Below are 12,360 nucleotides of genomic sequence, written 5' to 3'. Positions count from 1 at the left end.
GCTGTTGTTTTTATTATGCATCTTATTTCTTTATTTGGGAGCTTATGTTGTTTTTTTTTTAACTTTATTATGTTTTATTTGATTTGCCAATGTTGAGTTTTATTCCTCACATTGAGTCTGGTCAGCTTTTTAAATGAGTAAAAAATGTGAAAAATAAACAGCTGTTGCAAGCTTTATATTGAGATCGTTCCACCATTCTCAGATCCAAGCATTTTGACACATCTGTGTATCTAACTTACTACATGCATTTTATCTCATTAACATTACAGATATGTTTTCTGAACCTATAAGAATCGTCTAGATTAAACTTGCAAATACCCCAGTGTTTCCCCACTTTTATATGATCTTTTAAGACCTGTGTATACATTTTTATGACCCTGTAATACAGGACAAGCTACCATATAAGATCCCTATTGCATCATACAGTTTTAATCCCTGCTCTCCAAAATCTTAAATGAAGCCATGATCTTTAATAAAAGTCAGAGCATTACATTTAAAAATAAAGGATGTGATGAAAATAAATTATGATGATGATTACTAGTTGTACATTATGTTGCGATTCACATATTTGCCACCTTGCCCAGGTAATCTCTGGAAGCCTTTACACTTTGCATATAGATCAGCTGGCTCATTTCGGTTTTTATAGTTCAATTCTCCGTCCTCATCACAGGTTCACCAACGGTCACAAACTCATGAATCATATCACCAATACATGCATGTGAGCTACAGCGGTTCTTCTAACAATTCCCTTATCATGTAGGACTTACTGATATTTCTGGAACCAGTCTCCTTTTCCTGTGTATGTAAAACACTGACCTTCCAATAAGGGCCTGATTCACTGAGGCTTTTCTCCAACTCTACGTCTATGAGAAAAGAACTCAGCAAATCAGGCCCTGATATTGTGACTTTTATGCTGGTGCATGCATTCTCACACCCCCATATAATGTAAAATAGGACTCCCATAGAGTATCTTCATTACTTCTTATTTTCATCTCTGTATTTTCTATTGGAGTCATAGATCATTGGCAAAACTCATTATTCTGAGAGTAATCTAAATATTATGAGATTCTTTTTAAATAAGCTGCTCATGTGGGATACAGATGTTCTCTCCTCATATAGTCGCTAAGAATAATTGCAACTTCCAAACAAGATCAGTTCCTATGATCATCATGAATGTGCATGCTTGGATTTCTGCTGTTAAACGCATCAGTGCTTCATTTTAGTTCATTTGTACTCCACATCTTTGTCGTTAGAGGGAAGAAGGATTTCAGAAAAGCAGGAAGAGCGATATTCATTCTTTTCCCTTTCCTGCTGTGCCCCCTTGTAGAATAAAATTCAATTTCTCTTTACTGAAACATGCAACTTCTTTCTCACAGGCCCAGAGGGACATCATATTTGAACTGAGAAGAATAGCCTTTGACGTCGAGTCTGAACCTAACACCGGTGGCAATATTGAGAAACGCAAATCAATGTACACCAGGGACTACAAAAAACTTGGATTTATTGTAAGTGTTTCTACTATTAAAAAAAAACCCCCTTTATTTCATGAAGTTATGTTTTGAATCTTTTATTGTTTATTATTTAAGATGGAGCCCAATTCCAGCTCAGCTTTATGGTGGCAGTGACAATAATATATTAGCTAAGCAGTTCTGAGGCCAATGTACTAAAGTGGGATTAACATCACTGAGTATTAGGGATGTGCATTTATTTCATTTTGTTTCTTATATGCATACATTTTTTATGTGTGTGAAATTGATCTTATGCTCTTACGTGCACAGTAATGAAACAAACAAAATGTTTTCTCGTGCACACTAATGGGCGAAGTTAATGACATGAAGATGAGCCCAGATGGTAAAGTATGTGCATGCTTTACCTATGGACTTTATCACAAAAGCCTGAATGTCAGTTCGCATGGTGCAGTTAATGTTTTTGCAATTTAGGTGTTCATGAAGCAGTTTGCATGACGGTGAACCATTTTATTTATTTATTTATTTATTGTTTTTGTTATACCGAGTTTCATGATAGGCATCACATCAACCCGGTTTACAAATAACAAGGAGTGTAAAGCATAACGTAACGTAAAAAACAATATTTTCAATAAGAACCTTGAACTTTAAATACAGTGAATCAGAAAAAGGGAGAGGGAAAGTTACAAAAAACAAGGAAAATAAACTTGGGATGGAAGGGGAGAAATTGAACAGCACAATATTTACATTTCAGCCTATTGATACATTAGAATAGCAAGTGAAAAAATAAGACTATGAAACAGTACATAGGTAATCAAATGAATAAATATGACATAGTTGTGAATGGTAATAGTATGATAAATATTCAGCAGGAATTAGTGAGAGAGGGTTTGAGGTTGGTTGATTCGTGTTTACATTCCATTATTGCATACGAGTTAGTGCTAGTGAGAGGAGGTTTTATTCAAGGCTTGGAAATGCTTTTTTGAAAAGCCAAGTTTTTAGTCTTTTCCTAAATGTTAAAGAGCATGGCTCTTGTCTCAAATCAGGTGGGATCGAGTTCCAGAGAGCTGGACCTGCTGATGAGAAGGCTCTGAGACTCAAGGATTTATGTTGGTAGGTTTTGGCCTTTGGAATTTGGAGTGACTCTTTGTAGTGTTCCCTGATAGGCCTGGCAGAGGTGAATTTTTTAAGTGGTATTTGTAGGTCGAGTTGCGTGTGTTGGTTGATAGTTTTGTAAATGATGTTAATGGTTTTGTACATGATTCTATAGTGGATCGGAAGCCAATGGAGGTTTTTGAGAATAGGTGAAATGTGGTCAATTTTCCTGGAATTTGTAAGGACTCTGGCTGCAGAGTTCTGAACCATTTGTAAAGGTTTGGTGTAAGAAGCTGGGAGGCCTAATAGTAATGAGTTGCAATAATCTAGTTTGGAAAAGATTATTGCTTGCAAGATTGTTCTGAAGTCCTGAGTGTGAAACAGCGGTTTTATTCTTTTCAGGATATGTAATTTGTAGAAGCAATCTTTGGTGGTTTGGTTAATGAATGTTTTGAGGTTGAGACGATTGTCTAGGATGGCTCCTAAGTCTCTTACGTGGGTTGTTTTAAGGAGTGTGGGTGGTTTAGGAAGTATGTTATTGTTTTCCGGTGATATGAGCAGGAATTCTGTTTTCGAAGCATTGAGTACAAGGTTTAGACTGTTGAGGAGAAGTTTAATTTCTAATAGGCAACTGTCCCAGTATTCCATTGTTTTTGAGATTGATTCTTTTATAGGGATTACGATCTGTACGTCGTCTGCAAAAAGGAAATGTTTCAGGCTTAATTTTGTAAGTAGTTGGCAGAGTGGTAGCAGGTAGACATTGAAAAGGGTGGGTGAAAGTGATGATCCTTGCAGTACTCCTCTATTAGAAGGGTGTTTTTCTATTAGAAGGGTGTTTTACTCTATTAGAAGGGTGTTTTTCTATTAGAAGGGTGTTTTACTCTATTAGAATTTTGCGTTTAATCTTGCAAAAACTAATGAATGTTCATGCGTAAAAAGTGCTGTTAGCATATGAAAACCTCATTTACGAGTGCTAACTATGCTTTTTATTTGTGTACTCATATTTGCAGTTTTTAGCACTTTTTTAGTACATTGGCCTCCTTGTGTTAGATCATCTGGGTGCCCTTCTAAATCGGATAAAAGGTGAACTCGAGTTTCAGGGATTTTATTCTTGTTGCTAACATTTTCATAAATACATCTGTTAGGTATGTAAAGAAATACCAAATTCATGTATGAAAATTAAACGCAAAAACAAAATAAATCTTGAAATAGATCATGAACTGGCATCTAGTCCCCTATATGGGGAAAAGATGTAACCAGCACAATCAGGTAGAACATAAAATTAATTATAGCAGATCAGTGAGTACCTAAACCGTGACCAATCATAAATGATTTAAAATATATGTATAGAGATGTAAAGACATATGTGAGCTATCTCTGCAAAGTAGCATGAATGTCTGGCTTTCTCATTCAGAAAAGACTTTTAAGGTGCTCTGGATCATAAAAAGTACATTTATCCTTATAACAAATAGTTCATTTGCATAGAAACTTCAGGGGAAAAAAGTAGCACCTATCACCAATACTTTCTTTCAGGTTTTAATGGGAAGGTTTCAGGTTTTGATGAGAAAAAAAGATTTCCTTCAGAATATCTTGCTTCCAGATACTTTCAAATATATCTGTTAACACTGTAGTAAGGTTTACCTCAGGCCCCTTCCTTTTTTCATTTATTTTGCACCCTTGGGTGCTGTTCAGCAGGCTGGTCAGTAAGTATTCCCCTGTTCTTAGAAAAAAGGCCTTCAGATCTTAATAAAAGCTTTAGAGAAATGGAGGCATGCATTTATGGAAGAGGTGAGGTTAGAAAGGGTAGAGGATTGGGCTTTTGGTTTCATAGGAATGAAATGACCCTAAGAATAAAATACATGACCTTCAGGTAGAAAATGGAAACATTAGCTTTTTTTTTTTTTTTCTTTTAATCTCTCCTCTAGGCCTTTGTACTTCCTCTTTCTCTCATCATTCCATTTTCATCCTACTCTTCCCTTTTTTATGCCGCTCATCCTTTCTCTTCTCTTATCCCATCACATCCCTCCTTCCGTCTCTCATTCATTGGTGCTAACCCCATATCTACCTGTCAGAGTCACTGACTGCCCTGACTTCTCAGGGCAGTTGCTGGACAAAACAGCAGGCAGGGCAGAAGTTGCTTTTAGCGCTCTCCTTTTGGCTTGTGTGTTCTCAGACTGATTCAGAGGGGCAGTATGGTGCCCACGAGTTCTGCTTGCCTACCTCTTAGTCAGCCATGCCCCTTCCCCTGTAGCTTGGCTCAGTTTACTCTGAGCTGGACTAGCAGCAATTCTTTTATTGACCCAATCTCAGCATCTCCGAGCTGGTGAGCAGGGAGCAGTGAAAATCCCCTCTTTTCTGAAACGCTGCTTCATGAAGACGCATAGCATTTTTCTTCAACAGCTGATTTACTCCCTCGAAAACATAGGTTGGGAGTAATAGGATGCGTTTTTAGTAGTTTCCAAAAAAAATAGTCTGTTTGAAGATCTAGAACTGCATTGAATTTGATTTTTGCAAACATTTTTAGAAATTTCCTGTCTCAGTAATGATGTCATCTTTTCAGGGTGCAGTGAATGTGAGCTGCTTCTGTTGATTGCACTGTATTTTTGAATGCACGGAAATAAAGTTCAACAAACAAAAAATATAAAGCGATATTCTTTTAGGGGTAGATTTTAAAAGGTTGCGTGCGGGTGTACATGTGCGCACGCTATCCGGCGCGTGCGCATGTACACTCGATTTTATAACTTGCGCAGGCCCGACGCGCATAAGAGCAGTTACGCGCATACATTTTTAAAATTCCGGCCCTTATTGTACAAAGCTAATACATTTCTTTACCAGCTGTTAGGAGTTTACACTCCCTTCCTCAGGTCCTAACAGAATGAACGTATCAGAGCTGGGGATGACATTGGCAGAAAATACAAGTGAATCATAGAATACATTTCAATGGTGGTGTGAAGAGGAAGGGGAGGGAAAGAGTGAGGTTTTATGTGTTAGAGTGATATGAAGGTGACACGGAGACAGAAGAATTATTATTACAAGGAAAAAAACCAAGTAGTCTCTGTTAAGTCATTTTATGTCTTCTCTTCCTCTGTCATGCCAATACTGTTTGGATCTGAGGGAGCATTACTCCCAAAAGCTAGTCACGAAATGTAATAAGTTAAGAGCATAAAGTGGAATATGAATAAATAAAAGAAGTGCCATGTTGGGTCAGACCAAGGCCCAACATTCTGTGTCCAGCAGTGGCCCCTACAGGTCTCAAATATCTGTCAGATCCTCAATAGTTGATCTATTTCTTGTATCTCACTTCCAGGGATAAGCGTTGGCTTTCCAAGTCTGACTAATAACCGTTCATGTACTTTTCCTTCAGGAACTTCTCCAGTCCTGTTTTGAACCCCACCATGTTAGGTGCCTTGACAATTTCCTCTGGCAACAGAAGCTTGGTTATGCACCAAATGAAAAAATACTTCCTGTGATTTGTTTTAAATCTGTTGGTTGCTGATTTCATGGAGTATCCCCTAGTTCTAGTGTTGTTTGAAAGGGTAAATAACTGTTCCCTATTTATCCACTGTACACCACTCATAATTTTATAAATTTCAATCCTATCCCCTCTCGCTCGTCTCTCTTCCAAGCTAAAAAGCCCTAATCTGTTTAGTTTTTCTCCATAAGGAAGCTTTTCCAACCCTTTTATCGTTTTTGTTGCCCTTCTCTGTACCTTTTCTGTGTCTACAATGTCTTTTTTAAGATGGGGCGATCAGAACTGCACACAATACTCAAGGACCTGGTGCAATTGCACCATGGATCTATACAAAGGCATTATGATATTCTCAGTTTTATTAGCTGTTACTTTCCAAACAATTCCTGACATTCTAATTGCCTTTTTATCCTCTGCCAAACACTGAAAAAGATTTCAAGCTATCGTCCGCAAGGACCCAGAGGTCCTTTTTGTGGGTTGTGACTCCTCTAACACAGAATCCAGCATCGTGTGACTAAGGTTGGGATTTTTTTTCCATAATGCATTACTTCACATTAAATTGCATTTGCCATTTAGAAACAAACAATCTCCTAGTCTCACAAGGTCCTTCTGTAGTACTTCATAATCCATTGCTGTTTTAATGATTCAAAACAATTTTATGTTATCTGCAAATCTGGTCACCTCACTAGTTGTTCCTTTCTCCAGATCATTTATGAATAAAGTAGCTCAGGTCCCAATACAGACCCCTGGTGCACTCCACGAATGCCTTTTCTCCATTCGGAGACTGGCCTCTGTTTCCTGTCTTTTATCCAGTTACCAATCCACAGTAGGACACAGCCTTCAATCCCATGGTCTCCCAATTTCCTGAGGAGTCTCTCATGAGGGACTTTGTCAAATGCCTTCTGCAAATCCAAAAAATTTATATCAACCGGCTCACCTCTGTCTGTATGTTTATTTACACCCTCAAAAATATCTAGTAAATTGGTAAGGCAACATTTTTTTATTTTTATTTTTTTTTTTTTACAAAGCCTATGTTGACTCTCCCCCATTAAACCAGGTCTATTTATGTGGTCAGTAATTTTGTTTTTAAGAAGTTTGCACGGCACTGACATCAGGCTCACCGGTTTGGAGTGGAGCTCTTTTTAAAACTGGCGGCATGTTGGCCACCCTGCAGTCACCATGGCTGTTTTAAATGATAGGTTACAAATCACCAAAAACAGGTTTGCAATTTCTTTTTTGAGTTGCTTGAGAACTCTGGGGTGGAGACCATGTGATACGGTAACTGTCATTTGTTCTTTAGTCTGTCAATCTGAGTTATTACATCTTCTAGTTTCACAGTGATTCCGTCTAGTTGCTCAGTCATCACCATCAATAAATGTTTCCAATTGGGTATGACCCCCGACATCCTCCTGAGTAAAGACAGAGGCAATGAATTTGTTTTTCTGCTATTTCCTTGTCCTCCCTGATCACCCCTTTTACCCCTCTGTCATCTACCTAGCAGCCCAAGTGATCCCCCTCACAGACATTTTGCTTTGAATGTACTTGAAAAAAGTTTTTGTTACTTGTTTTGACCTCAATGCAAGCTTCTTTTCAAATTTTATCTTAGTCTGTTTAATTACTTTTTTTTTACATCTAAATTGCCAGTGTTTATGCTCTTCCCTAGTTTCCTCATTTGGGTCTGCTTTCCGTTTTTTGAATGATGCCCTTTTGGCTTTAATTGTCTTTTACTTCACTAGTTGAATAAAAAGGTTTCACCTTATATATTTTTGTCTGCTGACCTTTGTTTCCATGTATTCAAGTAGACTAATAAAGCAGCCACACTACTGCAGTACCTGGATGTAACTCTCCTCAAGAATATAAGATTGCTATACTGGGTCAGACCGAAGGTCCATGAAACCCTGTATCCTGTTTCCAATAGTAACTAATCCAGGTCCCAAGTACCTAGCAGGATCCCACAAGGATGCTAGATTCCATGCTGCTTATCCCAAGGATAAGCAGTGGATTTCCCCAAGTCCACCTTAATAATGGTTTATGGACTTTTCTTCCAGGAACTTGTCCAAACTGTTGTGCTGGAGGTGGACCCTTGGCCTGCTGCAGGATTGGTATGGCTCTCTGGTCAGACCCAGAGAGTGCCTGCCACCAGGAGGCGGAGCACACAAGGAAACAGAAGCTAGCTGGAGCTTTACCAATTGAACAGTCTGGGGTTTCCGCAAGTTGAACCCTTGGATACCCGGACTGCCTGGACTTAGGTGGACCTCCGGGGCCTCCCGGAGAGGTATCTGAGAGGTGTGCCCACTACGAGCAAGGGTGCGCGGCTGATGCAGAGTAGGTGTGGACTAGACCAGAACCGGAAGCTCCGGTGACCTCGGGAAGGCAACAGTTCAGAGAGGTCCTCCGGATGAGACAGGCAGTGCCTGCAGGTCCAGCCACGTGGAAGACGCTGTTGTTATCCAAGTGTGTAGGCCCGAAGGTCACCGGGGGCCGGAAGAGATTGTCTGAGTGAAGTGCAAGGGTGAAAGCCAGAATATCAGTCCAAGAGAGGTCAGCCAAAGCGGGGGTCAATATTAGTCAGTCCGTGCATAGTCGTGGCAAACGAGGGTCGGTTCCAGGCTGACAGCATTTTAAGTCCGGGTGGAGGAGGACCGGGGAGCAGCGGGGGACCGGGAAGTGTGGCAACATACCTGCATGTGAACCACTGATCTATATGTTCAGTAATTTTGTTCTTTATAATAGATTCAGTCATTTATCCTGGCACTGACTACAGGCTTATCTGTCTGAGGTTTACTGGAATTCTTTTTTTTTTTTTTTTTTGCTTTTTCATTCATATTACATTGGGCACCCTTCAGGCTTCAGGTTTTGTAGCTGATTTTTATGATAGTTTACAGATTAGTAAATACTAGGTTTGCAGTTTCATTTTCAGTTTTTTCAGCACTATAGGATGTATGTCATCTGGTCCAGGTGATTTGCTCCTCTTTACTTCTCAATTTGCTCTATTACACTTCCATGTTCACTGAGATTTGTTTCATTTTCTATGAATAATCAACTATATCACTTCTGGCATGGGTATCTGCCATATATTTCCTTAGTAAAGACCAAAGCAAAGAATTAATTTAATCTCTCTGCTATAGTTTTTTCCTCTCTTAGTACTCCTTTTAATCTTTGATCATCTACTGGTCCAACTGACTCCCTCATAGGCTTTTTGCTTCAAATGTACTTGAAAACGTTTTTATTACAAGTTTTTGCTTCCACAGCAAGCTTGTTTTTGAATTTTCTTCCTTCCTTATCAGTGCTTTGTATCTAATTTGTCAGTATTTATGCTGTTTCCTATTTTCTTCATTTGGATCCCATTTTCATTTTTTGAAAGATGCTCTTTTGGCTAGAATAGCCTCTCTCACCTAACCTTTTAACAATGCCAGCAGTCATTTGGCTTGCTTTCTACCTTTTCTAATGCATGGAATACGTCTGGTCTTTCAAGATTGTATTTTTAAGCAATGTCCATGCCTGAGCCAAACTCTTAACCTTTGCAGTTGCTCCTTTCAGTTTTTCCTAATATTTTCCTCATTTTATCATAGTCTCCCTTTTGAAAGTTAAATGTTATCACAGTAGATTCCTTAGTGTCCTCCAAAATCCAAAAAAATCAGAGGCAATTTGGTTTGGAAGATGTAAATCCAATATCTAACACTTGCCCTCTATGAATAATATCTCCATTCCCTTGGTTGAAGAAATTAAAATTTTAGGGATGAAATTTGATGCATCTTTATCTATGACAAGGCACATCTCTACTTTATCACGATCTGTATTCTACAGTTTGCAAATTGTTGGCAGTATTGAATCCTTACTGATAAAATCAGATTTGAAATTGCTATGCAGTGCTTCTGTGTTGTCATGCTTTGATTACTGCAACTCCTTGCACTTGGGCCCCACAGAAGCCAATTTAAAAAGAATTCAGCTTCTCCAAAATATGGAGGAAATAGTTGTTTTTGGAGCATCTAAATTTGATCCTGCTTCTCCTTTCCCCTGAGAACTTCACTGGTTACCGGTTTGCTGCAGGATTTTTAAAAAATTTTATGTTTGACTTTCTAGGCCCTTACGAGGGGTAAACCTCTTCTTACACCATACAAGAACTTCTGAGGCTTCCATCCCATAAAGAAATTTTTCTGGAAGGCTCTCGGGATTATACTTTCTAATATCAGGCCCCTGTTAGCTAGAATGCTATTCCTCTATTGGTTTGAAAAGAACTACTTGAAATTTAGGAAAGTGATTACAACCTGGTTGTTCGATCAAGTATTTGAATGTCACTGAAGTTCTTATATAGTGCTTCTTAAGTACTTTTCGTTGACCTGCTTTATTTTACATTATTGATTTTTATTTATTGTATTTCATTGTATATTATCTGTAAGATTTTACTTGATCTTGTTTTAATTTTTTTTTTTTACTAATCATAAGACTGTAATTGCACCATGTGCTTATTTTTATTGTTTACTATCTCTGTAAACCATTTTAAAAATTTGTTAATTTAAAATCAATATAGCAAAAATAAATATTACCATTGCTGTTACCTCCTTCCAATTATCAAGTCAAATTTGATCATGCTATGATCACTGTTGCCAAGTGGCCCCAACATCATTACCTCTTGCACCAAATAATGGGTTTCATTAAGGATTAGGTCTAAAATAGTTAGTTCCCCCTCTTGTTTCTTGTACTAGCTGCTCCATGAAATAGTCTTTTTTTTTTTTCTCTTGAAATTTTACTTCCTTACTTCCTGACATTTAGCCAGTCAGTATTGGGGTAATTGAAATCATGCATTATTACTGGGTTGCTATTTTGTTAGTATCCCTAATTTCTGTTAGCATTTCATCATCTGTCTGTTCATTGTGGCCAGGTGGATGGTAGTACACCCCCACTGCTATTCTGTTCCCCTTCTCACATGGAATTCCCATCCATAAACATTCCACAGTGCATTTTTTCCTGTAGAATTTTTTATCCTGTTTGACCCTAATCCCTCTAACATATAGCACCACCCCTCCACCAATTTGATCCATCCTGTCGTTGCGGTATAATTTGTGCCCTGGATCACAGTGTCCCATTGGTTATCCTTCTTCCACCAGGTCTCTGAGATGCCAATTATATCTACCTTTTCATTTACGTGAAAATTTTCAAAAGCCTGCACGCGAACAAAGCGGGAGATACGTGTGTGGCTGGGTTGCGTGCGTGCCTCGTGCATTTTCAAAGCGGGCCAGCCATGCGCATGTCTCCTGATATGCGCAAAACCAGTTCCAGCCGAAAGGGGCAAGCAGGGGGCGACACGCATGTTATAAAATTGGCCTGTTCATGTGTGCGTGTGCCGGGAACTGCACGCTGTTATAGTTGGTGTGTATGTGGACTCTTGGCCTGAGGTGCGAGTTGACACTGTCTGTAGGGAGGAGCCCCACAGGTCCACACCAACAGGAGGCGAGGTGATTGAGTAGCAGGAAGCTCTGAGCACAGTGGAGGAAGGACCCCCCAGGAACCAAGAAGGTGACCCCTTAGGGTAGCAGACTGTAGGCACACCTGGAGAGTCAGGAGAGAGAGAGGGTGCTAGGCGCAGAGATAGATGTACAGGAGATTCTCCGGTAGGACAGCCCCACAGGGTGGAGCTGCAGTGTGGTGGGCGTAGACAGGAGTGTGCAGGCCAACCCACACGGCGGGAAGCCCAAGCCTGGTTCCAGCAGCTCCAGTAGGCAGGTACCCGGAGATCAAGGGAGAGCCAGCTGAGTAGTAGAGAAGCAGGCCTGCAGAGCGGGACAGCTGGCAGTGGTAGTATTTCCTGGAGCAGACCCCGAGGAGCGGGGAGGCCCATGGTAGTCTCTGAAATAGTAAGCACAGCCCGTGGAGCGGGAGAGCACGGACGGTCTTGAATGACACAGGCACAATCCCGAGGAGTGGGAAGGCCAGCCGAGGATTCATTAGTCACTGAAGTAGTTCTAAGGGAGACCTGGGTGGTAGAACCGGTAGCCAGGTAGAACCCAAGAGGCGCAGAGCCAGCCAGAGAAGCGGAGTAGGCCAGGGGAGCGAGTCCCCGACAGAGCACACACTGACCTCTGAAGAGCGGGTGCCAGACAGGGTTCAAGGTGCAGGCAAGAGCGGCATCTCAGGAACCAGAAGCAGGTATAGGACTCGTACGAAACTTGTTGCCAAGTCAGCTGGCTGAGGGCACCGATGTAGCTTAAATACAGGAGTCCGATGACATCATCAACTGGGGACACCCCCGAGGTTCCCACCGAAGCAGCTTCAAAGGTGGGACTTGTGACGCCCGCGCCTAGGAGGGCCCAACATCAGAGTGAGAAATGA

At 40.2% G+C, this 12,360-nt stretch overlaps 1 protein-coding gene across 4 annotated transcripts in view; it reads left to right on the top strand.

Annotated features, from left to right (window-relative positions):
- The window catches only part of ELMO1 (engulfment and cell motility 1), an 805,215-nt gene that overhangs the window by 293,280 nt on the left and 499,575 nt on the right, over positions 1-12,360 (top strand). For all 4 annotated transcript variants that reach the window (XM_029589504.1, XM_029589501.1, XM_029589503.1 and 1 more), the window contains one exon: positions 1,377-1,505. In XM_029589504.1, the coding sequence (XP_029445364.1) occupies positions 1,377-1,505 (129 nt within the window). The remainder of the gene's footprint in view (positions 1-1,376; positions 1,506-12,360) is intronic.

The sequence above is a fragment of the Rhinatrema bivittatum genome, chromosome 2, assembly GCF_901001135.1.
Source record: "Rhinatrema bivittatum chromosome 2, aRhiBiv1.1, whole genome shotgun sequence".
In the NCBI taxonomy this organism is placed as follows: Eukaryota; Metazoa; Chordata; class Amphibia; order Gymnophiona; family Rhinatrematidae; genus Rhinatrema; species Rhinatrema bivittatum.
Note: the sequence above shows the minus strand (reverse complement) of the source record. Positions and strands in the feature narration are given on the sequence as shown.